The following is a 25,867-nucleotide window of genomic DNA, read 5'->3' as shown; positions in this document are numbered from 1 at the left end:
GGTTAACCCAGTCAACATCTGAACTGGTATGGCTTTCTGAAATTTATGTCTCACCATATTTTTTATCTTTTTGTCTGACTCCTCTGATGAGAACTGTCAGGTATTGTTATGTAAATAGGTTTGTTTGGCGGGAAGTTCAAATTAACTGACCTTCAGCTGATTGGCTGACCACTACAGCTGCAAGGTATATAAAGGGAGCTGGCTCCCTGGGTTAGTTGCTGGATTCTCACTATACAATAAAGAGCTGTTGTCACTCACTACTCTGGCTTGCTGCGTCCTCATTCACCCCACTTAACATTGGCGACGAAGGTGGGATTTTGAGACCAGAAGCAGAGAAGAGCTGAAGCCACACTCGAGAGAAAAGAGCTGAGGCCACGTTCAGAGAGGAGACCGGAGACTGCATCCTGAATCCAGTCAGGCGAGCGAGCGGACCACAGGAGAATCCCGAAACGATGTCTGCCTACACCCCGCCAGCGCCTTTCGACCCCAAGGAGGAGAAGTGGGGATCCTACATGTCCCAGTTCGAGTGCTTCATGGTGGCAAACGACATGCAAGGGCTACCGGACGTTCGAAAGAAAGCCCTGTTCCTGAGCCACTGTGGGCCACGGGTCTTCGACACAGCCGAAGCATTGTCGGAGCCGAATTCGGTCCACAACATTTCCTGGTCGACGTTACAGACCCTGCTGAAGGACCACTATGCACCAACGCCATCGAAGTACGTCCAGCGGTATGATTTCCGGCAACGGCTCCAGCAGGAGGGAGAATCGATCAGCGACTACGTCACTGCCCTGCGCAAGGCCGCAACCCAGTGTGAGTACCGTGACCTGGATGAAATGCTCCTAGAGCAACTAATTTGTGGAGTGAGGGACAGCCAACTCCAGAGAAGACTACTTGCGAGGTCAAACCTGACCCTACACATCACCCTGGACGAGGCAAGAGCACAGGAATCGTCAGTAAAGGCTGCAGAGAAACTGAAGAGCTCCCACCTAAGCCGAACAATGCAGAGGACAGCACCCGTGCACCAAGAGGCTGTAAGCACTGCGAGCGAGGGGGAATCCGAAGAGGAAGTCTACCGCACCGAGCAGTCCTGCACAGGCCGGAGGGAATCCAGAGACGGATGCGCCAGCTGTGGAGGGCCCCACTCCCGACAAAACTGTAAGTTCAGGGACGCCATTTGCCGTTCCTGCGAGAAAAGGGGCCACATCGCTCGGGTCTGCAGATCTAAAACACACCAGAGCTACAAACCACGTGGCCAAACCTTCCAATCTGAGCCAGCGCCACACCGGAGGCCCAACAAAGATGGCGGCAGCCGGAAGGGCGCGAAATTCAAAGATGCTGGGGCCTACACCATACGCATCGAGCAGACCTGCACCTCGCCCGGAGAAAAGACCTACACCACAGTCGAGATCGAGGGACAGGAGTGCCAAATGGAGATCGACACGGGATCGCCAATATCCATCATGTCATGGGACAACCTGAAGAAAGCCATCCCCAGCGTACACAAGCGACAGTTCCAGCCACAGCAACGCAGGCTGAAAGACTACCAAGGGAACCGCATCCCCGTCGAAGGAAGAGGCGAGTTCCAAGTACAGTATGGGGAGTTTACCGATAAACTACCCCTCACCATCGTCAGCGACAACCTCCCAAGCCTCCTGGGCATGGACTGGTTTAGAGCCCTGGGCATGGGATTCACTGGAGTAAGGAACGTTCGAAGCACCCTGAAAGATGACCTGATGCAGGAGTTCCAGGACGTGTTCGACGAACGGCTTGGCAAGTATGTGGGGACCCCGATTTCATTTAACCTCAACCCCATTATTGCACCTATCCGTTTAAAGCCTAGGCAGGTACCATTCGCCCTGAAGCCCAAAATTGACATTGAACTGGACAAATTAATCAAACAAGGGGTGCTCGTTCCAGTCAACCACGCCAAATGGGAGACCCCAATTGTAACACCGGTAAAGCCGGACGGATCAGTGTGCATATGTGCTGATTATAAATGCACAATTAATATGGCCCTGCAGCAGAGCGCCTATCCAGTGCCCATCGTACACCACCTATTGCATTCCCTGGGTCCCGGCAAGATCTTCGCAAAACTCGATCTTGCGCAGGCGTATCAGCAACTGCCGGTAGATGGCGCTACTGCAGAGGCACAGACTATCGTAACCCACAGAGGGGCCTTCAAGTGCACCCGCCTGCAATTCGGAGTAAGCATAACCCCCGGACTGTTCCAAAGCACCATGGAGCGGCTACTACAGGGAATCCCCGGGGTGGTGCCCTATTTTGACGATGTGCTCATTACCGCCAACAATGAGCAACAGCTAGGGGAAAGGCTGAGGGAGGTCCTAAGGAAATTCAGGGGCGCGGGACTCAGAGTAAAAAGAAACAAATGCATGATCGCAGTCCCCTCAGTCAAATTCCTAGGATACAGGATAGATGGCACTGGCATACACCCCACAGAGAGCAAGATCAGGGCAATCAAAGAAGCGCCCACCCCCAAAGACAAGGCAGAATTACTGGCCTTCCTGGGACTATTAAACTTTTATGCCATCTTCCTTAAGGACAAGGCAACAGTGGCAGAACCCTTACATAGACTGTTAGCTAAAAAAGCCATTTGGAAATGGGGGAAAGCCGAAGACAGGGCATTCGCCGGCATTAAAAAACTACTATCAGCTGAGAGTTTTCTAATCCAGTACAACGCAACGCTTCCCCTTGTTCTAGCATGTGACGCGTCTCCGTTCGGGGTGGGAGCCGTCCTGACTCCCGAATGGCCTAGAGGCACCCATCGCATACTACTCCCGAACTCTGTCAAGCGCCGAGAGAAATTATAGTCAGCTCGACAAGGAGGCCCTCGCCGCCGTTTCGGGAGTAAAGAAGTTCCACGAGTATTTGTTTGGGAGAGACTTTGACCTAATCACCGACCATCGACCGCTCCTGGGCCTCCTCGCAGGAGATCGGCCAACACCGGCAGCACTATCACCCAGGATGACACACTGGGCCATCTTCCTCGCAGCATACTCCTATCGCCTGGTACACCAACCAGGGGCGAACATGGGCAACGTGGACGCACTCAGCCGATGCCCACTACCCGACAACCTAGAAGACCCCACACCCAGCATCCCCATCTTGCTGATAGATGTATTGGACTTGGGGCCCATAACATCAGCAGAGGTTGCAAGAGCCTCAACCAAAGACCACGTGATCCGGACAGTTGCAAGTTGGGTCATGAGGGGGTGGCCGGAAAGGATTGGGAGCGGGGAGTTTAAACAGTTTGCGGGAAAACGGGACAAATTAACAATGCAAGGGGGTTGCTTACTATGGGGTGATCAGGTTGTTATTCCTTTGCGCCTACGGGAAAAAGTTTTAACATTGTTGCATGAGGGGCACCCTGGGATTGTAAGAATGAAGGGGCTAGCCAAGAGCTATGTCTGGTGGCCCAGCATGGATACAGACATTACCGAGTGGGTGGGGAGATGCCAGCCCTGCCAAGAGTCCAGATCAGATCCACCAACCGCACCCGTGAAGGAGTGGGAAAGACCCCAGGGACCCTGGTCCAGAATACACATTGACTTTGCTGGCCCATTTCACGGACAGACCTTCATGGTCGTTGTAGATGCGTTTTCCAAATGGTTGGAGATTAAGCTAATGAAGGCCACTACCACCGACGCAACCATCAGGGAACTCAGACAGTTATTTGCCACCCATGGGTTACCGGATATCCTAGTGTCAGATAACGGGCCACAATTCACCGCGACACAATTCGAGGGGTACTTAGCGGGGCTAGGGATCAGACATGTCCTTTCGGCCCCGTTTCATCCGGCTAGTAACAGTCAGGCTGAGAGATTTGTGAGGTCAGCAAAGGAGGCCCTTTCACGTTTAAGCCCCGGAGACTGGCAGGAAAGGGTAGACAAATTCCTAATAGCACAGCACTCCACACCCTGTACAGCCACAGGCCGAAGCCCGGCAGAGCTATTAATGGGGCGGAAACTCCAAGGAGTACTAGACAGGCTTAACCCCAACTACTCCCCAGAATCTTTCAAGGGGGGGGGAGAGGAAGCTTAGAGAGTTCACCATAGGAACGCTGGTCCACGCCAGAAACTACGGACAGGGCCCACTCTGGGAGGCAGGGACCATTGCAGAAATCACGGGGCCCAAATCATACAGGGTAGACATGGGGGACGGGAGAGTTTGGCGCAGACACATCGACCAACTGAGAAAACGAGTAACTGCAGACACCGAAGACAGATTCAACGAACCAACCCCTGACCATGACTACCAACCAGAAACACAAACTACAAGCCCGGGTAGAGCGGAGGACTTAGCTGAGGATTCTGGTATCCAGCGCCGCCCCATCAAGGTAGTCCAGGCCACCGGAGAAGTCCCCGCCCACAAGGAAGTTCCGGAGGCCTCATTGGCGGAGCAGGGAGAAACAGAGGGTCCCTCTGACCTGCTCGACGCCGCCCCTCCGACTGAACTGCGCAGGTCAAATAGGACTCGCACACGCCCTAGTCACCTGAGAGACTTTGTATGTAAATAACACCCCAAGTGACTTCTGGGAGGGGAGGAGTGTTATGTAAATATGTTTGTTTGGTGGGAAGTTCAAATTAACTGACCTTCGGCTGATTGGCTGACCACTACAGCTGCAAGGTATATAAAGGGAGCTGGCTCCCTGGGTTAGTTGCTGGATTCTCACTATACAATAAAGAGCTGTTGTCACTCACTACTTTGGCTTGCTGCGTCCTCATTCACCCCACTTAACAGGTATGGTTGAACCTCTGGCATAGCTCTCATCAACCACATCAAGGTAGTGCCTTCACTGGGGGTTTGGAAGGGTTTTGGAAGATTATCTAAAGGACAATGAAGAAGATGCACTGAAGTTAGTATGCAAGGAAGGCTTGCTGACTATTGGAAAGGCCAAACTGGCCTACAAGAAAGACCAAATGAAGAACAGAATGGAGGCATGGGAAGCCAAAGCACTACATGGCCAGTACATTAAAAAATAGCAGGGAAAGCAGATAATAACAAGACCTGGCAATGGCTAAGAGCAGGAAAGTTAAAGAAAGAGACTGAAGAATTAATTCTGGCTGCACAAGATGAAGCCTTAAGGACAAATGTATACAAAGCCAGAATTGAGAAGACAGCAACAGACAGTAAGTGCCGCCTATGCAAAGAAGCTGAAGAAACAGTGGACCACCTGGTAAGCTACTGCAAGAAGATTGCACAAACTGACTACAAACAGCGGCATGACAAAGTAGCAACAATGGTGCATTGGAAGATCTGCAAGAAATATCATTTGCCTGTAAGCAAGAACTGGTGGGACCATAAAAAATAGAAAATGAAGAAGTTAAATTGCTCTGGGACTTCAGAATCCAGACAGACAGGCAACTGCCACATAACACCCCAGACTTAACAGTTGTTGATAAGAAAGTCAAAAAAGTCTGGATAGTGGATGTGGCAGTGCCTGGAGGCAGCAGAATATAAGAGAAAGAACTGGAGAAGATAACAAAATACAAACGCCTACAAATAGAAATAGGACAACTATGGCAAAGGCAAGCAAAGGTAGTACCAATAGTAATAGGGTGCAACCTTGGGTGCAGTCCCAAATCAACTGAAGCACCACTTGAACACCAGAGGCATTGACAAATTTGCCATCAGTCAATTGCAGAAGGCGGCTTTACTTGGAACTGCTTCCATCCTGTAACAATATCTGTAACAACATCAAACATTCAGATTTGCCTATCCGAGGTCCTTGGTAAGACTTGATAGGTAGACAAGAATGCAAAACCCAATCTGAACAAACCCAGTCTGAACATCTGGCTGACTGTGTGAATAATTAATAAATAATATTAATAGTAGTAGTAGTAGTAGTAGTAGTAGTAGTAGTAGTAGTAATAATAATAATAATAATAATAATAATAATTATTATTATTATTATTATTATTATTATTATTATTATTATTTAATCTTTAGTGAGATTCACAGCCTTTGAGGCTGGTTAATAGCTCAGCAGCTCGAGTCCTAACTAAGGACCTAGGAACTGTTAAGGTATCGTCGGAGGATGTAAGCTGTTCCATGTAAGGTGGTTTTTTGTAGAGTCAAAATGTTCAAGTCCAGCAAATTTAGAATTTCTAAATAGCGGGGTAGCCCTTTGGGTATTGCTCCAAGGGCTCCAATTACAATCGGGACAAGACATGATTTCTTTTTCCACAGTCGCTCAACTTCAATTTGCAAGTCCCGGTACTTTGTGATTTTTTCTTGCTGCTTATCTTCAATCCTTGCATCACCAGGTATTGCAATGTCAATGAACCATACTTTTTTCTTTTCAACTATTGTTATGTCAGGTGTGTTGTGGACCAAGTGCCTGTCAGTCTGAATCCTAAAGTCCCACAAGATCTTGAGTTTCTCATTCTCTAAAACTTTCTCAACCTGATGTTCCCAATGGTTTTTGCTGTACTCAAATCCAAACTTCTGGCACAATTTCCAGTGAATTATCTTAACAACACGGTCATGGCGTTGTAGGTAGTCAGTTTGTGAAATTTTGCTGCACCTACTGATCAGGTGGTCGACTGTCTCATCTTTCTCATTGCAGAGGCAGCATTTGCTGTTGGTGGTAACATGTTGAATTATTATTATTATTATTATTATTATTATTATTAGTATTAGTATTAGTATTAGTATTAGTATTAGTATTAGTATTAGTATTAGTATTATTTTGCCACTGGTGTCATTTATTCACAGAATGAGTAGAAAGTTTGTCAGAAAAACAAACATTCATGTAGATCATAAAAATAATGATTTAAGGGATAGAGATTGTCCTACCTCATTTGTCCATGAAGCTGCAAAGATCAGAAAGCTGAACATTGTCATGTCTTCTTAGAGACTTTGTCATGTCTACTTCCAGACTGTGAATTTAGAAGGATTAATCTAAATTAATCCTTAAGGATTAATCAGAAAACTGCAGTAGTTAGTGACTTAAATTTGTTATCCATGCAAATTTGCAACACTATGCAAGGTGTTGGTTATTACCTTTAAAGCCCTACATGGCTCAGGGCCAGGGTATCTTTGAGACTGCCTTCTACCGCATAACTCCCAATGACCGGTAAGATCCCACAGAGTTGGTCTCCTCCGGGTCCCATCAACTAAACAATGCTGGCTGGCAGGCCCGCAGGGGAGGGCCTTCTCTGAGGCTGCCCCAGCTCTCTGGATCCAGTTACCACCTGAGGTCCAGACCATCCCCACCCTATTGGCCTTCCAAAAAGCAGTGAAGACCTGGCTTTTCCGGCAGGCCTGGGGCCGTTGATCTCGCTCTTGTGATCCGGCGAGATCCAGCCATGAATGGTGTGAATGAGTTTTAATGTTTTTAATTTTTAAATGTTTTTTATAATGATTTTAAATGCATTGCGAGCCGCCCTGAGTCTTCAGAGAGGGGCGGCATACAAATTGAATTAATAAATAAATTAAGCCTTGGTAGTACAGGGGTTTAAGGCACCCTGTTATTAAGCTTATTAAGACCAGCTGCCTGCAATTACTGCAGGGTTCGAATCTCGCCAAGGCTCAAGGTTGACTCAGCCTTCCATCCTTTCTAAGGTAGGTGAAATGAGGACCCAGTTTGTGGGGGCAATAAGCTGACTTTGTATAAATATACAAAAGGATGAAGGCTATTGCTGAGCACATTGTAAGCCGCCCTGAGTCTTCGGAGAAGGGCGGCATATAAATCAAATTTTTTTAAAAAATGGATTTCCTCAAAAATAATTTTGAACAACTTGAAGTAGTAATGTTAATGAAGTAGTAATGTTACTACTTCATTTATAATGTTACAATTTAATAATGTTACAAATTAGCATTACATCAAATGGATATTAAAATGAGTTCTTGATGCTAGAAGGCCAGAATGGATCAAATGTTTACCCAAAAATCTGATCTGAGAATCTAGGACATTCATTGTTACTAGCTACCAATCACCCTTTGTTTTACAGCTTTTGTGTCTGTCATATAATATTCCTCTTCTAGGAAAATAGAAGAGAAATAGAAATTAATTCTCCCCCACCCCCTGCTTTGAAGAAGCTACCTCCCAACTGTGTTGTGAGGAGAATAGAATTTAGCTGCACAAGTGCTATTAGCACCATACATACATGTCACCGATAAATTGTGGGGTTGATGCATAGCTGAATTGGGGATTATAATTTATGTTCTAAATTCAGAGCATTTGGAAACCAACATATTTCATAGCCTGCACTTTGCTTCTGCTTTCACCATGAAATTATCCATACTCATTCACTTATGCTATGAAACAAAGCCCAGTCCTTTGTCTCAGCTCTAGACAAACTGAAATAGAAGAATAATTTATATATTTTTTTAAAAAGCGCTACATGCGAATCCATTAATCCACCACCACAATAACAACAACATTGTTCTATCAACCAAAGCATTTCTCAGTTTCTAAAAATGCTTTATCAAGATTAATGCCCTGGTGTTGTTTTGAAATCGAAAATGGCACAGAATAAAGATACTTGGCAAATATCCTATGAGGTAAACATTCTCATATGTAGTGGGAGGAAAATCTATTGCAGTTAGTACTCCAATTGAATTTTTTTTCCAGGGGAAACTTGGAATATTTTGTTTATAACCTTAGGCCCACAATTTTCAAACAGACAACTGAGTCAAACCTGCAAAATATAAATATAGCAAACAGGTAAATGTGCATGCCAGAACAAGACTTTACACTTGCAAAACAGGTAATTTCACGCACTAGCAGTAGCCTGCACATGCTATTATTCATTTTATTCATGCATATGCAAGATTCTAGAACACAATTACCTGCTTGAGTTTGTGCATATATTTTCTTAGCAAACAGTCTCAGTGTTGATGTTTTTACTCATAAAATAATTTTATCTGTGCATACAATTTTTCCCAATGCATTTGGAAACAATTCTCAGTTTTTCATCTTGAATCTATATTCATGTCAAGGATTTATTGATGGAGAAACTTTCTGTAATCAAAGTATGGGTAGAGACAAGGATCTATGGTGAAATTTACTATTGACCCCCACTTGCTGCATATGTCCAGAAAACCATAGCCTGCCTTATATACATATACTTATATAGTTGCATAAAACCCTGTATCCAGTGGTGAAATTCAAAATTTTTACTACCCGGTCTGTGGATATGGCTTGGTGGGCGTGGCATGGCATGGCTTGGTGGGCGTGTCTGGGGAAGGATACTGCAAAATCTTCATTCCCATCACACTCCAGGGGAAGGATACTGCAAAATCCCCATTCCCTCTCCACTCCTGGGAGGGAAGGATATTGCAAAATCTCCATTCCCACCCCACTCTGGGTCCAGCCAGAGATGGTATTTGCCGGTTCTCCGAACTACTCAAAATTTCCGCTACCGGTTCTCCAGAACCTGTTAGAATCTGCTGGATTTCATCCCTGCCTGTACAATTTATAGTCATTAGGTAGGAAACATTTCTTTAACTACAGCTGTACAACTCTAAAAGATATGTTTCTCTAGTCAGTAGAAGTAGTAAATTACACTGAACTGCTGGATGAGATAGATTACAAAGACAGAATTCTTAGAATGTAGAATTCATGGGAAAGATTCTGGAGATGACAAGGAAAACATAAAAAATGCTTTCAATCATGCAGAATTGTTCATTTAAGACAGCATCATTCTTTTGAAATTTTTATAAATTCAAATTCTTTATCTTTGAAAAGATAAACAACTATTAACTCTTTATGCATTTCATTAATTTTTTTTAATTATGCATTTTATTAACTATGCAAGTGTTTGGTTTATACTAAATACAAAATCAGTATGTTTTGTGCTTCCAACTTTAAAAAAAACATGGTGTTGTTACATTGTACCAGCCAATCAAGCTGTGAAAAAGATGAAGAAATACTAACATGCTAACATGCTTAGATACGAAGATGTGAAGCAAAATGATTCTATAGCCTATTTTCATAATGCAGTCAGGATAGTATATTACCAAATTGTAGATCTAGTAGACAATTGTTCAAAAAAAAAAAAACCCACAACATTGTTTCAAATTGTGCAGCTTTAAAATCTTAGTAATAGATGATCAGGTAGGTCCTTTTAAACAGTATAAGTCACAAGACTATCTTGCCTATCAAAATATTGTAACCATAATTAATTCCTTGAAAGTGGGGAAATCTCCCAGTTCTGATGGTTTTCCAGATCATTATTATTAAAAAGAAAAAGATGTTTCCAAGTGCTACAAGAAACCTATCATGTGTTCCTGAAGAAATTTACTTCCTTGATTAATATGGAATATTTTTTAACAGCTACTTTGGCCCCTAGGTTTCTTCTGGATTCACATATGACCATTAAGAGTCTGGTAATACTAGTTTTTTAAATAATATAATTGCTTTAACTCACAATAGAGAGAATGCAACAGCCATTTTTTGTTTGAATTCCGAGACCAATTTTGATATGATGTTGGACATTCTGAAATGGTTTTTGGCTCAATGAGGTTTATTTTAAAGAGGGGGGGTTGGAGGCCAATCAAAATAACACAATCTATTCATTTATCATATAGGATTACAACATGTTTGCTCTTTGGTAAAATATCTGTTTTGGAACATGACAAAATACTCTCTTTTAGCTATAATTTGATTGTAGAAATGCATACTCTAAATTTGACTCTAGAAATTCTGAGCCATAAAAAAATTATAAAATGTTAAAAAAGTTGAAAGGCAGAGTATAATACTTTGTTATATATGGATGATATGTTATGTCTCATATATAAACCAAAAAATTCAATATTTCTTATATCATAAATATTTGACTCTGACACCCTGTCTGGCAAATCTAGAAACAGTAGAAAATCAAACTTGATGTCCAGTCTCAGTGAATTTCCATATTTAAATTATATATTGGTTGTTTTGTTATATTAAAGTGAAAAAGGATTTCCAAGAAGCTTTCTAAATTAGTAAATATGAATTTATCTCCTACCATATAATACAATTGAAAGAAGATCTGGATGAAATGATCTAAAAATTCTCAGAGTGTTTGGCATAAGGTAAATGTGATTACAATGACAATAACTTGGAGGTTAATTTATATTTTAAGAGGTTTTTCTGTTTACATTATTTCAAATTATTGTTACACTATTAAATCAGTTTCCCTGATGAGGGCATTGGTCAAGATTTTTCTGGTAAATTATAATTGCTTGTTAGCACAATGGCTATAGCTTTCCATACTTTCAGTCTTAACATTGAACATTTATTTAGCTTCAATTAGGAATGGAAACATCAAATTCAATTCCTTTTGCAGCTCAACCTGAAAGCTGTTATTTGACTCTACTGAAATACTGACAAACATTGGGGGTTCTGGTTTATTTTGATTCAATACTTGCACTTAATACTGCAAGATGCATATATGTGTGCACAGACACATAAAGCTTGTGTTATGGGGTCACATTAATTTTAAAAATAACTACTAAATCTATTTCTTGCATAATTTGAGCTTCTGCTAATATTATTATAGTGAACTTTTAAGTTAATGGACCATTCAGTGCAAGGGGTGTCAGTTTCTCATAAATATCCATTAAATCAAAATGGCATCATTCTTGAAGATTTACATCATTTGTGTAATGATGATATTACACAAATGATATTAATTGACAAATGATTATTTGTGTCATTTGCATAATGATGTCATTATACAGATGTTGCAAATCATTGTGAATGATGTAAAATTAACTTAACTGCCTCATTTCAAATACCTTATTTCAAATACAATTAATGGGGTATCAGGGAGATATCCAGACAGAACTTTTGTTTCCTGAATCTGAAGTCTGCAAATGGACTTTTGTCACACTGAGGTTTCACTATATTTTGCATCAGCTTCGCTGATGAAGAATTTTTAAAGTATCTGTAGAACTTGAAAGCAAGTATTTGTCACTGAAGAGCAGTGCTCAAATGTTTGGTCAGCTTTAGTGTTTTCAGTTCGACTCTTTGTTCTTGATACTATTGCTGCTTTTATCAAAAGTTTAGCAAAAATCAATTGGGGCTCTAAAGACACAAATCCCTTTTTATGAACAATTGAAGGAATTGGATAAAATTAACATTTATTACTTTGGGGACTTGGGGAATAATGAGTTTGAATGCCTTATTCCTCAGTGGAAGGTTGCTTTAAATAATGTGGTTAATCTCCTTTCATCTAAAAAAAAAAAGGCAGACACAAAAAGCAGTTTTGTGAGTGCTGAGATGATTGCCATTTCCTCGCTGCTGCTCTTTTATTTTTCAAGATGACGCCCAGCTGATAGTGCCATAATTTATTTTTAATTTAACATTTTTACTGAGATTAATGGCAGTGGAGAACAATGAGAGGCTGAATGTGAGAAGATATCTTGGAAGAAATTGTAAATTTATAGTAATACAAAGAAGGAACAAAGAGAGAGGAGAATATGAGAGAATAGAGTAGCAGAAAGAAGAGAAGGATGTGGTAGGTGTGCAAAAAGTAGAGGAAGAAGATAAGGGAAACAATGATCTCCTTGTAGTAGGAGACAGGCTTGAATCATCTCCAGTGGCCATTTTGTAGTGCCTCAATACAGGAAAGCAGCATAATCAGCAAGGGAGGGACATGGTTGATTTGCTGTCATCTAAAGCCATGGCTGTTGAGGTTGAATAGGCATGACAACAGTTGTCAGGGTGTCTTGAAGAACAAAAGAAGTTTTTGAAAAACATGGCCTGAAAAGGACTGTTTGTCTTAGTTGTTGAAGGGAAAGCAAAATTCATAGATCAGGCACTATCCCCTGGAGTTATCTGCACTGGAGTGCTGGTAGAGATTGTGGAAGTCAAGGAACCAGAATTGTGGGCATTAAGCATGAGTGAATGGCAGTAGTTGGCTCTTTCAGTGAGGTGCAAGAGAAAATGGTAGTAGCTGAAGCATTTAATACTAGGCAAAAACTCTGAGACCATTGCTGCAATCATTGGCAGAGCTACCAAGTATAGGGAATATTGGGGAAGTAATAGAAATTACTGAGATTCTGCACTGTTGAGTTTGGGAAGATGTAGATTAGGAAGCTGGGATATTGAAGGAAGAAGAGTATCTCATGATCCAGCTCTTAGGGTAAGATACCCTAATTTATTATATTTAATAATTGAATTATAATAACCTTAATATAAAGTTTGACAGAATATAAATTTAATAATCTAACTTTAATCTAATTTAATAATATAAATTTAATAATTACATTACTGTTAGGGTGAGATACTGAAGCCAGTTTGGTCTTGTAGTTAAAGCAACAGGCTTGAAAGCAGGAGATTGTGAGTTGTAGTCAGAGGTGGGTTTCAGCAGGTTCTGGAGAACCGGTAGCAGAAATTTTGAGTAGTTCGGAAAACCAGTAATAAAAATTCTGACTGGCCCCACCCCCATTTATTCTATGCCTCCCAAGTCCCACCTGATCGGGAGGAAATGGGGATTTTGAAGTAACCTTCCCCTGGATTGGGGAGGGAATGGAGATTTTACAGTATCCTTCCCCTGCCATGCCCACCAAGCCACGCCCACAGAACTGGTAGTAAAAAAAATTGAAAGCTACCACTGGTTGTAGTCCTGCACTAGCCATGAAAACCAGCTAGGTGATTTGGGTCAGTCAGTCTCCGTCAGTCCAGCCCACAGGTTTATTATTGTGTGGGAAATAGGAGGAAGGAAGAGTATTAGGTATGTTTGCCACCTTGAGTTATTTGTAAAAATAATACAGGCAGAATATAAATAAATAAATAAATAAATAAAAATAGTCTAAAAGATATCTTCTTGTGGTGAAAAGACATGGAAAGAATGATCTCTCTATGTGTACTGAGAAAAGGGAGAGGAAATACGTGCAGGGAATTCTGATCTAGGATTTTTAGTTTGGGGAATGCTTTGAGGATGATGTGAGTATTGTAGGAGTTAGCTAGAATGCTCTGGTTATCCCTTTAGATTGATTGATTTGTGTGTTCGGTGATTAAGTTGGAAGCAGAAGAAGGAAAAATTGGTGGGCATCAGATGGATAGCTTGTATTAATTGGCAGGGTAAGGTATGAGAAAAAAAGCTGAAGAATCTGTTACAGGAAAAGGGACGTCATAGTAAGTGAATAACAGAGTTGGAAGGGACCTTGGAAGACTTCTAGTCCAACCCCTGCTGAAGCAAAAAACTATACCATTTCAGACAAATGGTTGTCCAATCTGTCCTTTAAAAATCAGTATTGGAGCACTCACAACTTCTGGAGGCAACTCATTCCAGTAACTAATTGTTCTAATGGTCAGGAAATTTCACACATACATAAGATGTTGGATGTGACTGCTCCAGTTGTTAATTCTAGAGTTACTACTTGGTTTATTAAGTACCTCTAAGAAATGAAATAAAGAGCTACCTGGTGAAAAACAAAAAGAAAATTTTAATGATCATATGTACATATGTTTAAACTGCACAATAAAAGTTGCACATGTTCTTACCATTTAGCAATTAGCTACATCTGAAGTCCAGCAGCCCTGCTCATTTCATTTTGGGAAGAAATGATCAGGAGCACCAATGCTCTTGCTGACTGCTGTAATTAGCTTAGGATATTTTCTCATTCTAATTAGATATTTGCTCAGAGTTGGGTGCCACTTAGATGGAATCAAATGTATTAAACTGGCGTAATGTTTTGCATATCATCTGGGATTTGTTTAAGCTTGTAATAGCTGAGGAAGTTGGTAGAGTTTTATGTAGTATGAACTATGCCACATTGGGCTAGATTCATAGCTTTTCCTGACTCTTTCAGGCTACTGTGAGTGGCTGGACAAAAAAAGATAAAGGTTTCCCCTGTCCAGTTGTGTGTCTGAGTCCAGGGGCAGTGATCATCTATGTTTCTTCCAAGAGAGCCAGCATTCTCTGAAGACATTTCCATGATCATGTGGCCAACATGACTAAAGACCAAGATGCATGGAATGCTGTTACCTTCCCATCAAAGTGGTACCTATTTATCTACTTGCATTTGCATGCTTTCAAATTCTAAGAGCTGGGGCAACAACAGAAGATCACCCTGTTGCACGGTGCTTAAGTCTCAAACCCAGGCTGTCAGCTTTCCAAGCTCAACATCTTTAATCACTGAGCCACTGTATCATCTGAGTGACTGGAGAGTGATCCCTATCTAACTATCTTAAAAGAGGTAGTGTTGTGTCCTGTCTTGCAGCCAACTCTTGATCCAGCTGTACTGAGAAATTTTGTCCAGTATCCAAATTCCTTTCCTGGGGTGTTTTTGGAGAAACTACATACTGTGGGTTCCTAAATGAAGCAAATTATCTGGATTCATTCCGATCTGCATTAAGTTACATGCATAGGATGAAGTAGCATTGGTTTCTTTGATGAATCACCCAATCTCAGCTGAGTGATTGCTCTCAATAGGTTGATTCTTTATATGAACAAGAACATCCACCAGTTGGAGATCTTCATGGATACATACCTTCTGCTCCAACAATGGATTAAAACAGTAGCTATGGGGGAGATATTTCCCAATTTAAGCTGCTATGCCAGTCACAACCTTAACTGGACAAAGAAGCTCAGATGCCAGTGATTCATACTTACTATCTCTCAATTTACTATCACTCAACACACTCTATTTAGAGAATTTGAAGATGACCTGGGAACTACTGTACAACTGGTGCAAAATGCAATGGTCAAGATAAAGCCTACGTGGCTTGGCAACCAGAAATGGATGCTCTATGTACAAACTCTGACTTTTTTTCATCTTAACCCCCTATGTAAATATAACTTGGATATAAACCTGTGTCTTGGATCCTGGAATATAAATTATAATTTATCTATTAAACATATATGAAAAATATGTTTTAAAATTAACCTAGAAAATATTACCTTTCAGAAACTGAATAAAGGCATTACTATAAAACTATTATGTAACTCAACCCCATGTTGTTTTTTGGATAGTTCCCTTTGTATGTCTCTGTGTGTTCATCTTTGACTATGGTAAAATATTTAATTCCATCTAAAGTATTGAGAAATACAACAAAGAAGTGATATTAAAAATATGTCATATAGTTTACCTTTTGTATATATTCCTACTTTGTACTATAATGCAAATCTGGGGGAAAAAAAACTATGGATTTTCCTCCTGCTTTATTTCTATACTAGATGCTAACCTGAGTCCAGCTAATAAGCACAATATAGGTTTTACCAGCTCGGTGAAATATCTTTCAACTATGAATTATTCTCAGTGCTAACACTGAATCTTTCTTTTTCCAGTGTTGTTAGTCTCTTGGTGAATTCTCTTGTGCCTCACTTACTGCAGAACTTCAAGCCTGATAAGAAAATCAATGCTGCCAGCAAAGGTGTGAACAGATGTTTTATCTCCACATTGTGTGCATAAATGCAAGTGCTCTGATGTAAATTGATCAAACTGTAGAAACAAATCATTTAAGATTTGTGCAGTGATTAATAACAGAGGCCAGTAATCAAATCTCCCTGCCACCATCGCATCTGTTAGAGAGACTTTCTAGTTTGCCCTATTATGCAAATGTGCAATAAAATAAATACATTACTTGGTTTAGCAGCTGGTTAGAAAACATTGTTCTAGGTGATTATTTCTAATGCATTGTTTTTACCATTGATGGCTGTTAATGCAAACTAATTCACTTTTGTTCATTTGGCAGATCGTACATTTAAAAGTGAAGGGGAAAAAACCAAAGATATGGTTTTCTGATTCTCAGATGCCTTTTCTTTTCACAGTACTCATGAAATGGGGCAGATATATACATTAAGTCCAAAATCCAAAAATCATGTTATATAGATATACCCCCCAGTTTGTCTGCATTCTGCCTAATTGTCACACAATTCATTGCAAAAGCACAACCTGGGTTTCTTTATTGAGTAGAATTTGGATGTCTAATATGAATATTTCTGTGTCCCGTAAGTAAAATATCAGGTACTATCATCTATTTCACAGGTGTCAAACTTGATCATGTCACGTGACATCATGTGGCATATTGTGACTTTTTTTTGCCTTTGCGGAGTTGGGGTGGGCATGGCCTGCGCATGATGCATCTGGCCCATGGGTGCCAGTTTAACACCCCTGGTCTATTTAATGTATTTATTGACTTTACTCAGCAAATTCGTCATTAATTTGTATTTCAGATGTCATACCCAGATTCTAATCTCAAAGTGTGCTGCTTAATGTTATTTTAATGGACTGGTTTTGTACAATTTTATAAGATACTGGAAGCTATTCATGGAGTTTCTGCAAATTAAATACAACAGTAGACTGTTAACAGTGGGTTTTGAAGATCAGCTTATTTTTTGGGGGGGTGGGGGGGAAGATACCAGTTAATAATTTGTTTTTATAACTAAGATTTTGGGTTGACCTGATTAATATATATTATATTTCTATATATGAGATATTTCTTAAGTGATAGTGATGTAAAATAGTAATATACCAAATATAGACAGTATAGACAGTATAGATGAGAAAGTTCATAATTATTTGTAGATCCACTATGCAAAGGAGGAATTTACTAGATTTGAGATATATTTTTCCAACATTCAACTAGGGTGGGCAATGTATGTTCAGTGTTTAATGTTGATTGTGTATGTTGTGCATACTTCTTTATTATTATTATTTTTTCTTTCTGCCTTATCTGTAATTTTTCTTTTTTATTGTCTCAGTAGTTTATTTTATATGTAATATCTTCTCTTTGAAATTAAAAAAAAATCCACAGATTTTAATGGACTGTTATCAAATATTTGGCCCATTCGAAGAGATTTAAGCTTTCATATAACGGTTGTACAGCACTTCATATTCAGTTTCTTACAAGTGCATCAGTATGTAATGTCAGTGTAAACATATCTGCTACCTTCAGTTTTTGAAAGCTGATTAATCTTTTCACAGGACAATGCAGTGCAGTTCTTAGGACATAGCTGCTTTAAAGAATTGCAAACAGTGGTATCTTAGCACTCCTGTGTGGTACAAACCATTATTTTGGAATCAAACATAAATCACTACACATGGCATTTCAGACATGAGGACTTATTCAATAGAAACAGAAGCTAGATATCTAGTTTGTTAGGTGCACTCACTATATACACTGAATAGCATGAATTCATGCAGCAGGAAAAAAGGATACACAAAGCAGCAGAATCTGATCCCCATAAAGACTGCATGTGCTCATTTATGGAGATTCTCAGTCATCCATGGCATGGTTGTCCCAAAGGCACTTTATTAAAGATAACTGGATTTTCTGGTTTTTCTTCTCTTCCAAAAAGCTTCTTCAAAGAAAAACCAGAAAGTCCAGTTGCCTCTTGAAAAAGCACCCTTGGGACTGCATGTACTCAAATATTCCAACAAATATATAAATGAATTATGAATTATGTCCAACCCCCCCAAAGAATTTAGCACAATCACTATAGATTATATATTTTGCTTCCCACGATTGACAATTTTTAATATTTTTATGTTACTTTATAAAAATATTTATTTTATGTAATATTTCCAAACATATGCTAATATTTATATATTTTTCTAGACATGAATGCAGGATAACAAAGGATTTTGCAGTTTCTTTCACATTACTTGAATTGTTTTTCCACCATACTTTAAAAGTGCTTTTCTGTGGTAATAATTTTCAAGCTGTAAATTTTTTCTTCCACCTCATTTGCAGTATAGCCTTTGGGAGAATTACATCCCAAATGCTACTTGACTAGTGTCATAAAAGATGCAGATGTGTACTGGAAAAAAAAAACTTTCCCCATTTATCCTCTTCCTTCTCCTTTCTCTGGATAATACTACTAGTATTATCATTCAGCATCCAGATAAAAAAAATAAAGATAAAGGCTCATTGATAAGTAAGAATTCAGATAGTTACAGAATTGGAATAGCAACAGATGCAATTTTTCTACAGCTCACATTTTAATGCAAATCTCAGACTAATTCAAAAATGGCCACTAGTTAGGTTTTGTTTTTTTTTAAATTTGATTTATATGCCGCCCTTCTCCGAAGACTCAGGGCGGCTTACAACACGTTAAGCAATAGCCTTCATACTTTTGTATATTTTATACAAAGTCAGCTTATTGCCCCCACAATCTGGGTCCTCATTTTACCTACCTTAGAAAGGATGGAAGGCTGAGTCAACTTTGAGCCTGGTGAGATTTGAACTTGCAGTAATTGCAGGCAGCTGATGTTAATAACAGTGCTTTAGTTTGCTGCACTACCAGGGCTCTGTTATGCAGGTTGTGCATAACTTTGAAAAAACTATTTGCTTTGTCAAGCAACCTGCATTTTTATGGTAAAAATGTGATCCAAAGGGACACCACTCTTCAAGACTCTTTATGCTTCCAATCATATTGGAAAATAATGAGAGATAGGGTATGCCAAGTCTCTTTTGAAAAGTGTTGGCAGCTTTAGCACAACAGCCCTGTTTTCTGTTGAAGGTAGTACTCTTCTTTTCTTGAATAGAGAGATTGACATTCAAATTTGAATGTTTGCTTTAGGTAAAAGTGAACAATATCTCTATTTCCATATCCTCAAATATTGTCCTCTGCTAGGAAATTTTCTTCATTGACCATTGACTTCTAAAAGGAAGGCATCTACACTATAATTTAACACTGTGATTACTGTATCATTGAAATTGTGTCAGCATTATATTCATTTTTTTTCTTTTTAAATAAAACATCTCAATTTGTTAAAAATTATAACTGAAGGACCTTGCATTGGTGAAATTTAGAACACTCAGAGTGTCTTTGATAAATATCCTAACAGGTTGTTTTCTACATACAAATATATACAGAAATCTATAATGCTGAGAAAGATGGAAGGAAGGAGAAGGGGAGGATGACCAATCAAAATTGTTGAATTCAATTACAGCAGCGATAGGTGCACCGTTGGTAAATCTGAAGGATTAGGTTGGGGACAGAGTGTTGTAGAGAAATCTATCTATGCAGTCACTAGAAGTAAACACCAACTTCATGGCAAATAATTAGTCAATCAATAGGAAAAATGATATATTACCATGCAAAAAGGTGATACATTAAGAGGCTTGAGCTGCCTCAAATACAAATGTACACATGCACACACACAAACTATATTTTTGCTAAGGAAGAAGAAACTTTTGAAGCTAAAACAACTCAAAGAGGACTAATATAAAAAATATTTTGCCTCAGAATTTTGACTTCCATTCTACTGGGCATTCTACTTTTAAAAAATATTTTCATGGTTGGGAATTGCTGCCCCCGCCCATGTTTCCCTGAATCCTGGCCCATATTTGTTATCAGTTAAAATTATTCTGTTATGTATGATGGTTACCACAAAATTGTAAATGTATCTTTTGCAACTGTACAAAATATGCCTCCAAGTTTTGATTGAATTTAACAATGTTGTTTTGGAAAAGTCATCCTGCTAACTGCCTAAAGGTTGAGAACAGACAAATAATAAAATACTGGCATCTTATTCAATATATGAGAGCTGTGAGCGGGGCACTGAGTTTTCAAAACTATTAGTGAAGCACAAATGAAGCCCCAAATGAATTTTGCTATAAGAAAAAGGCATCTCATATTTTGGTCTGTAGATTAATCATACGAGGTAGAATTGGTCAAAAGTGATATGTTTTTACAGATCTACAAAAGAAGGAAGAAAAGCAGTGAACTCAAAGCCACCTGGAGTGATGCTATTTTAGATAAGTACCACTGGTGGAGAACCATCAATTCCACACCCACATCAAATTGTACTCTTAACTTATTAGGATATTATCTTTGGTGTGCATCTTAGATTATTATTGATTTATTTTTATCCTGGTTTATAAGGACAAAGTTGCTGACATCATACTATAAGGGTAAATATAATTATATCATTGTCTGTTTGATTTAAAAATAACACATCAATATTTACTGAACTCTCTGAAATCACTCCAAGATGGCAGGATTGTAAAATCAAAGAATCATAACTCCAAATTTTCCTTGTTGTAGGATTTTTTAAAATTTAAAATTTATCCCACCTTTATTATTTTTATAAATAACTCAAGGCAGAAAACATAGCTAATATTCTTTCCTCTTTCCATTTTCCCTACAACAACCATGTTTCTGAGGTGGATTGAGCTGAGCGAGTGTCTGGCTCAAGGTCACCCAGTCAGCTTTCATGGTTGCCTAAGATGGGACTAGAACTCATATTCTCTTGGTTTCTAGCCTATTGTCTTAACCACTAGAAAAAGTTGCTCACAGTTGTTCCTTCAATATTTAATTTCGTAGGATTTTTCATACTTTCCGGATACCTTTTTCTTTCAGGTTTTCAAGGCATTAGATTGACCTACTTTGCCCAGAAATTCATCAAAATCCATTCTTCTGAAATTCAGGATGCAGGTCTGATTCTTCTCAGTTTCTCAATCTCTGGATATTACAGATTCAAAGATAACATGATTATTTTATCCCATGATAGCAGTCAACTTCAGTTCTCCCTTCCTGTTGGTAAGAATTATATCCAGAATAGCAGAGTCTTTATTCTTTTTTTTTTAATCTTTTGAAAAATGAAGTTCTCAGCAAGATAGGACAGGAATTTATTGAATCTTTGATTCTTAACAGAGTTAGATTTCCAGCAGATGTCAGGATAATTAACTCCCCAATTTTTATTATTGCATCCCTGTTTAAAAGAGTGGACATCTGATGAAGAAAGACCTCGTCTGTATCTTCAGCCTGTCCAGATGGTCTAGAATAAATTCCCATGATAGTACTATTGGTGTTTATTCCTCCTTCTACCCACACATTTTCAACAGGACTTCCATTGTCTTGAATTTCTGTGCAACTATATTCTTGTTTATATGCCCTCATTTAGGACTTTTAAATCATTTGTGCCCAGTTTGATTAGAAAGTATTATTAAATTATTTTTTTCTAATTGTTAGAAACAATTTGATCATTTGTTATGATATCAGTTTTCTGAGTAACTAAGCACCAACATCCAGTCTTGGATATAGATATCTGAGCAAGTGTTTATATGTCCGTAGAGACTCTTCACATAAAATAATATGCTTTCTTTAATCTAATTTGTATGGTATGAGAAAAAAACTTGGCAGAGAAAGAATGAGAAAAAGGGGCAGGAAAACAGAGCTGTGTTGGCGTAGAAACAAAGTAAATGAAAATTTTGGTACAGCAGGAATAAGATGCTCAAAAATTAATATTAAGACAAAATTAGTGGGGCTAGAAATTAAATCACTGCAGAATAATCTTATGACGATGAGCAGTATTAGGGGAAATGAATAAAACATGTTACACAGCTGCAGTGGGTAATTTTCAATATAGTATGTAACCAAAGAGAGAAGCAAGATTATTAAAAAAGACAACAGAGTCCATGGTAACAGGCATTCTAAATAGAAGAAGTGGGAAGAAGAAACACAGTTTTTATGTGGATGTAAACCCAGCAGATTAGTGACTTTTGCCGTGTCATTGTCCCCACTCAAAATCATGATTTTTGCTAAGACATGATACTCTGCAACATCATGCAAGAGTTGTACATATCAAGGATCCCACAGTTAAAACAAATACTGCTTATAATGCAAGAACTGATATTACAAAGTGATAGAATGAAGGGTGTGCCAAAATTTGTCCTCCAACTTCCAATATTTTTTTCCCCTTCCCTTAAAAAAAATGGCTTTGCTTCTAAATCCTTTCTCAGAAGGCTTTTCCCCCAATCACCTTTAATTAGAATGGTAAAAATAAATACAGAAGGATCTGCCACAAATAGAGTATGGATGTTAGTTAAATTGAATTTTGAAAAAGTTGAGAAACATTTGATGGCAACCCAGTCAAAGTCTGTGTGATTCCCCTCTTCTAGCCTAGGGGATATTTATTTGGAAGATATCACTGAAAAGTGATTTGTTTCTAGGAACCCTGAGTTTGATCAAAGTGTTACATAGTCTTTGAAGGATACATCCTCAGCTCTGTTGTCATTATGGACAACAGCATTTCTCATGAATAAAGGTCTATAGATAAGAGATACTATTTAAGAGAGATTAAAAATTGATGAAGTTTCTTAAAGTTCAAACGTAGAAACTGAATTTCTAGTACAGCATTAGTTTCTAACTCTTAGACCTTCTATCAATCTTGCTGCCCTTAAGTGCTTTAAATACTTCTGTATTCCTCCTTGCATTAATGTCCCACATTACTGCTTTCTTCTTAACCTTTAGCTCTGGAGCCTTTATACACCATACTACACTAAAATGGTCAGCTAATACAAAATCTCTGCATTATTGGTGACAAACAACCATTTTAAATTCCTCACACTGTAAGTGTTTGAACATAAGGCTAGGGGCCAATTAACAGAAGATTAATATTTTTATATACTATACCAGCACCCAGGATCGGCAATAGCAGCAAAGCATTGAAATGAATAGGCCAATTATATATGAATTTAAATATATTGAAATTTTAATTTTTCTCCCAGTTAAAAGGTTTTGATTAGGGTAGGATGGAAATATCTTAGAAGATATTCCTCCTTAAAATGTCTCTTTCCTGAGTAACAATTAAATCTCTTTACCTGTTGATTTATTCAAACAAAGAAATAGACATTGGTTTTTGCACATCCTGTTAAAAATTGGGTTCCAAGTGAGCAAAATCATGAAATATAGTTCATTCATTTCCAGTACTGGATTTTGACATTTAGCCATGGGGATTGTACACATCAAATATATTGTTGTTGTTGACCTGAATCCCTCATTATTGTTGACCTGAATCCCGAGTGGCTGTGGCTTCCGGCGCCCCGATATAGTCAGCAGGTGCCATCGCTAACTATTGGGGGTGAATCTCTGCCCCCCACAGAGAGGGCTCGCAATCTGGGTGTCCTTCTGGATGCACGGCTGTCTTTAGAAGAGCATATGACGGCCGTGGCCAGGGGGGCCTTTTATCAGGTTCGCCTGATTCACCAGTTGCAGCCCTTTCTGGATCGGGAAGCCCTACGCACGGTCACTCATGCCCTTGTTACTTCCCGGTTGGACTATTGTAATGCTCTCTACATGGGGCTCCCCTTGAAGAGCACTCGGAGGCTCCAACTGGTCCAGAATGCAGCCGCGCGGGTGGTTATGGGCGCAACTCGTTGTGCCCATGTGACACCCCTCCTGCGCGAGCTGCACTGGCTCCCAGTGGTCTTCCGGGTGCGATTCAAGGTGTTAGTTACCACCTTTAAAGCACTCCATGGCATAGGACCCGGGTACCTCCGAGACCGTCTTCTGCCACCAATAGCCTCCCACCGACCAGTCCGTTCCCACAGGGAGGGTCTCCTCAGGGTGCCGTCAACCAAGTTATGTCGACTGGCGACGCCCAGGGGGAGGGCCTTCTCTGTGGGAGCCCCAGCCCTGTGGAACGAACTGCCCCCGGAAATTCGTAAGATCTCCGACCTCCGGGCGTTTCGCTGCGCACTGAAGACCCTGTTGTTCCGCCAGGCCGGACTAACAACACAATAGTTTTTAAATTGGGATATTTAAATTTATTGGGGTTTTAAATCTGAGCCACTTATTTAATTATTTTAAATTTTATATTGTTGTTTTCTTTGTGTTTTTAAACAGGCTGTACACCGCCCTGAGTCCTTCGGGAGAAGGGCGGTATAGAAATAAAATTATTATTATTATTATTATTATTATATCTTGTATTGGTTAGAGAGAAATCCATGTTATGCATGTTTAGCCTTTGCTGCTTTTACCCATTTGCTGTTTCTAATGAATTATCTTGTTGTTTAGAATTACTATTGCTACTACTAATAGTAGTAGTATTATCTGTGAACAGTATTATCTGTTCATAACAATGTGAAGATACATCTGCCAGTTCTTTAATTATTGTTGCCTTCATATGCATCTAGTTCTTCCCAAAAACTAGGATGTTATATTATATCTGTGTAGTATATGTGCAAATCCAAGCAGTTTTCAAATTGACAGATGAAAATTTGTCAGTGTGTAGATTTTCTAAGTGCCATCCAAGATTTTTTGGTATGGCACCTTGTGTGCTAATAACCACTGGGACTATCATGGCCTCTTTATGCCATATACTTTAAGTTTTAATTTTCAGATCTTAATACTTTGTGATCTTCTCCAATCTTTCACCTAACATAATACTATCCTCTGGTATACTATCACATAAATTACCCACTCTTCCTTCTTTTAACCACAGACATATTTGGCATGTTATTAGCCAAAACTTTATCAGAAACCCTACAATATTTAAAGCTCATTTTCAACTACTTTTTCAACTCTATTTCCTACTAATTTACCATGACTGGTGCACGATAATGTTTACAGATGTTGCAGTGAATTGTTTTCATGACTCTGTTATGTCACTGTTTATAATCTGTGAAATCTTCTTGCATGGATTTACTGTTTCTTCTGCTTCTTTGCACAATCTGCACTTTAAATCATTTGGTGATTTTTCAATTCTTACAGTGATTGCATTAGTTTGTAAAGCTTGTTCTTCCACAGCCAAAATGAAGCCTTCCATTTCTTTTCAATGTTCTAGTTATAAGTCATTGCCAGGTTTTATCTTTATCCAGTTTCCCCTGATCTTTTGTGCAAATTGACCATGCAATATTTTGATGATGATGATGATGATGATGATGATGATGATGATGATGATGACGACGACGATGGATTAAATTGTCTATCTTGCTTTTATTCTACACTATTCTAAGAACTACTGGCAATAGAGGAACTAACTAATCTTCCTTCCCCAAACAAATAAAGAATCCCACTGAGAAGAAAAAAGATACTGCTCTCTGTTGTCATAATAACACGGCCATTTCCATTTTGAAATAATTTTGAGAAATTTCACATGACAGACTATTCAGAAAAAGCCTCTAAAATATTGTGATAAATGTGGTAAATTTGGGCCTGAACTAGCTCCAAAATTTACTGTC

The 25,867-nt window shown here is 39.2% G+C and overlaps 1 protein-coding gene across 1 annotated transcript; it reads left to right on the top strand.

Moving 5' to 3' along the window:
* The first annotated feature begins 452 nt into the window (after window positions 1-452).
* Window positions 453-21,284, top strand: LOC148116422 (uncharacterized). Its single transcript, XM_087882119.1, has 2 exons — window positions 453-1,955; window positions 21,264-21,284. Exons 1-2 carry the CDS (start codon window positions 453-455, stop codon window positions 21,282-21,284), a joined length of 1,524 nt encoding a protein of 507 aa, XP_087738245.1.
* Window positions 21,285-25,867: the final 4,583 nt, after the last annotated feature.

This window comes from Pantherophis guttatus, chromosome 1, assembly GCF_059756535.1.
Source record: "Pantherophis guttatus breed Tessera chromosome 1, ASM5975653v1, whole genome shotgun sequence".
In the NCBI taxonomy this organism is placed as follows: Eukaryota; Metazoa; Chordata; class Lepidosauria; order Squamata; family Colubridae; genus Pantherophis; species Pantherophis guttatus.
The sequence above is the reverse complement of the archived record's forward strand: the minus strand, read 5'-3'. Positions and strand labels throughout refer to the sequence as shown.

Coding starts and splice junctions, on each gene's coding strand:
- LOC148116422 (XM_087882119.1), top strand. CDS start 453: ATGTCTGCCTACACCCCGCCAGCGCCTTTCGACCCCAAGGAGGAGAAG. Junction 1,956..21,263: donor AGACCCCAATTGTAACACCG/GTAAAGCCGGAC, acceptor TTTTTCTTTCAG/GTTTTCAAGGCATTAGATTG.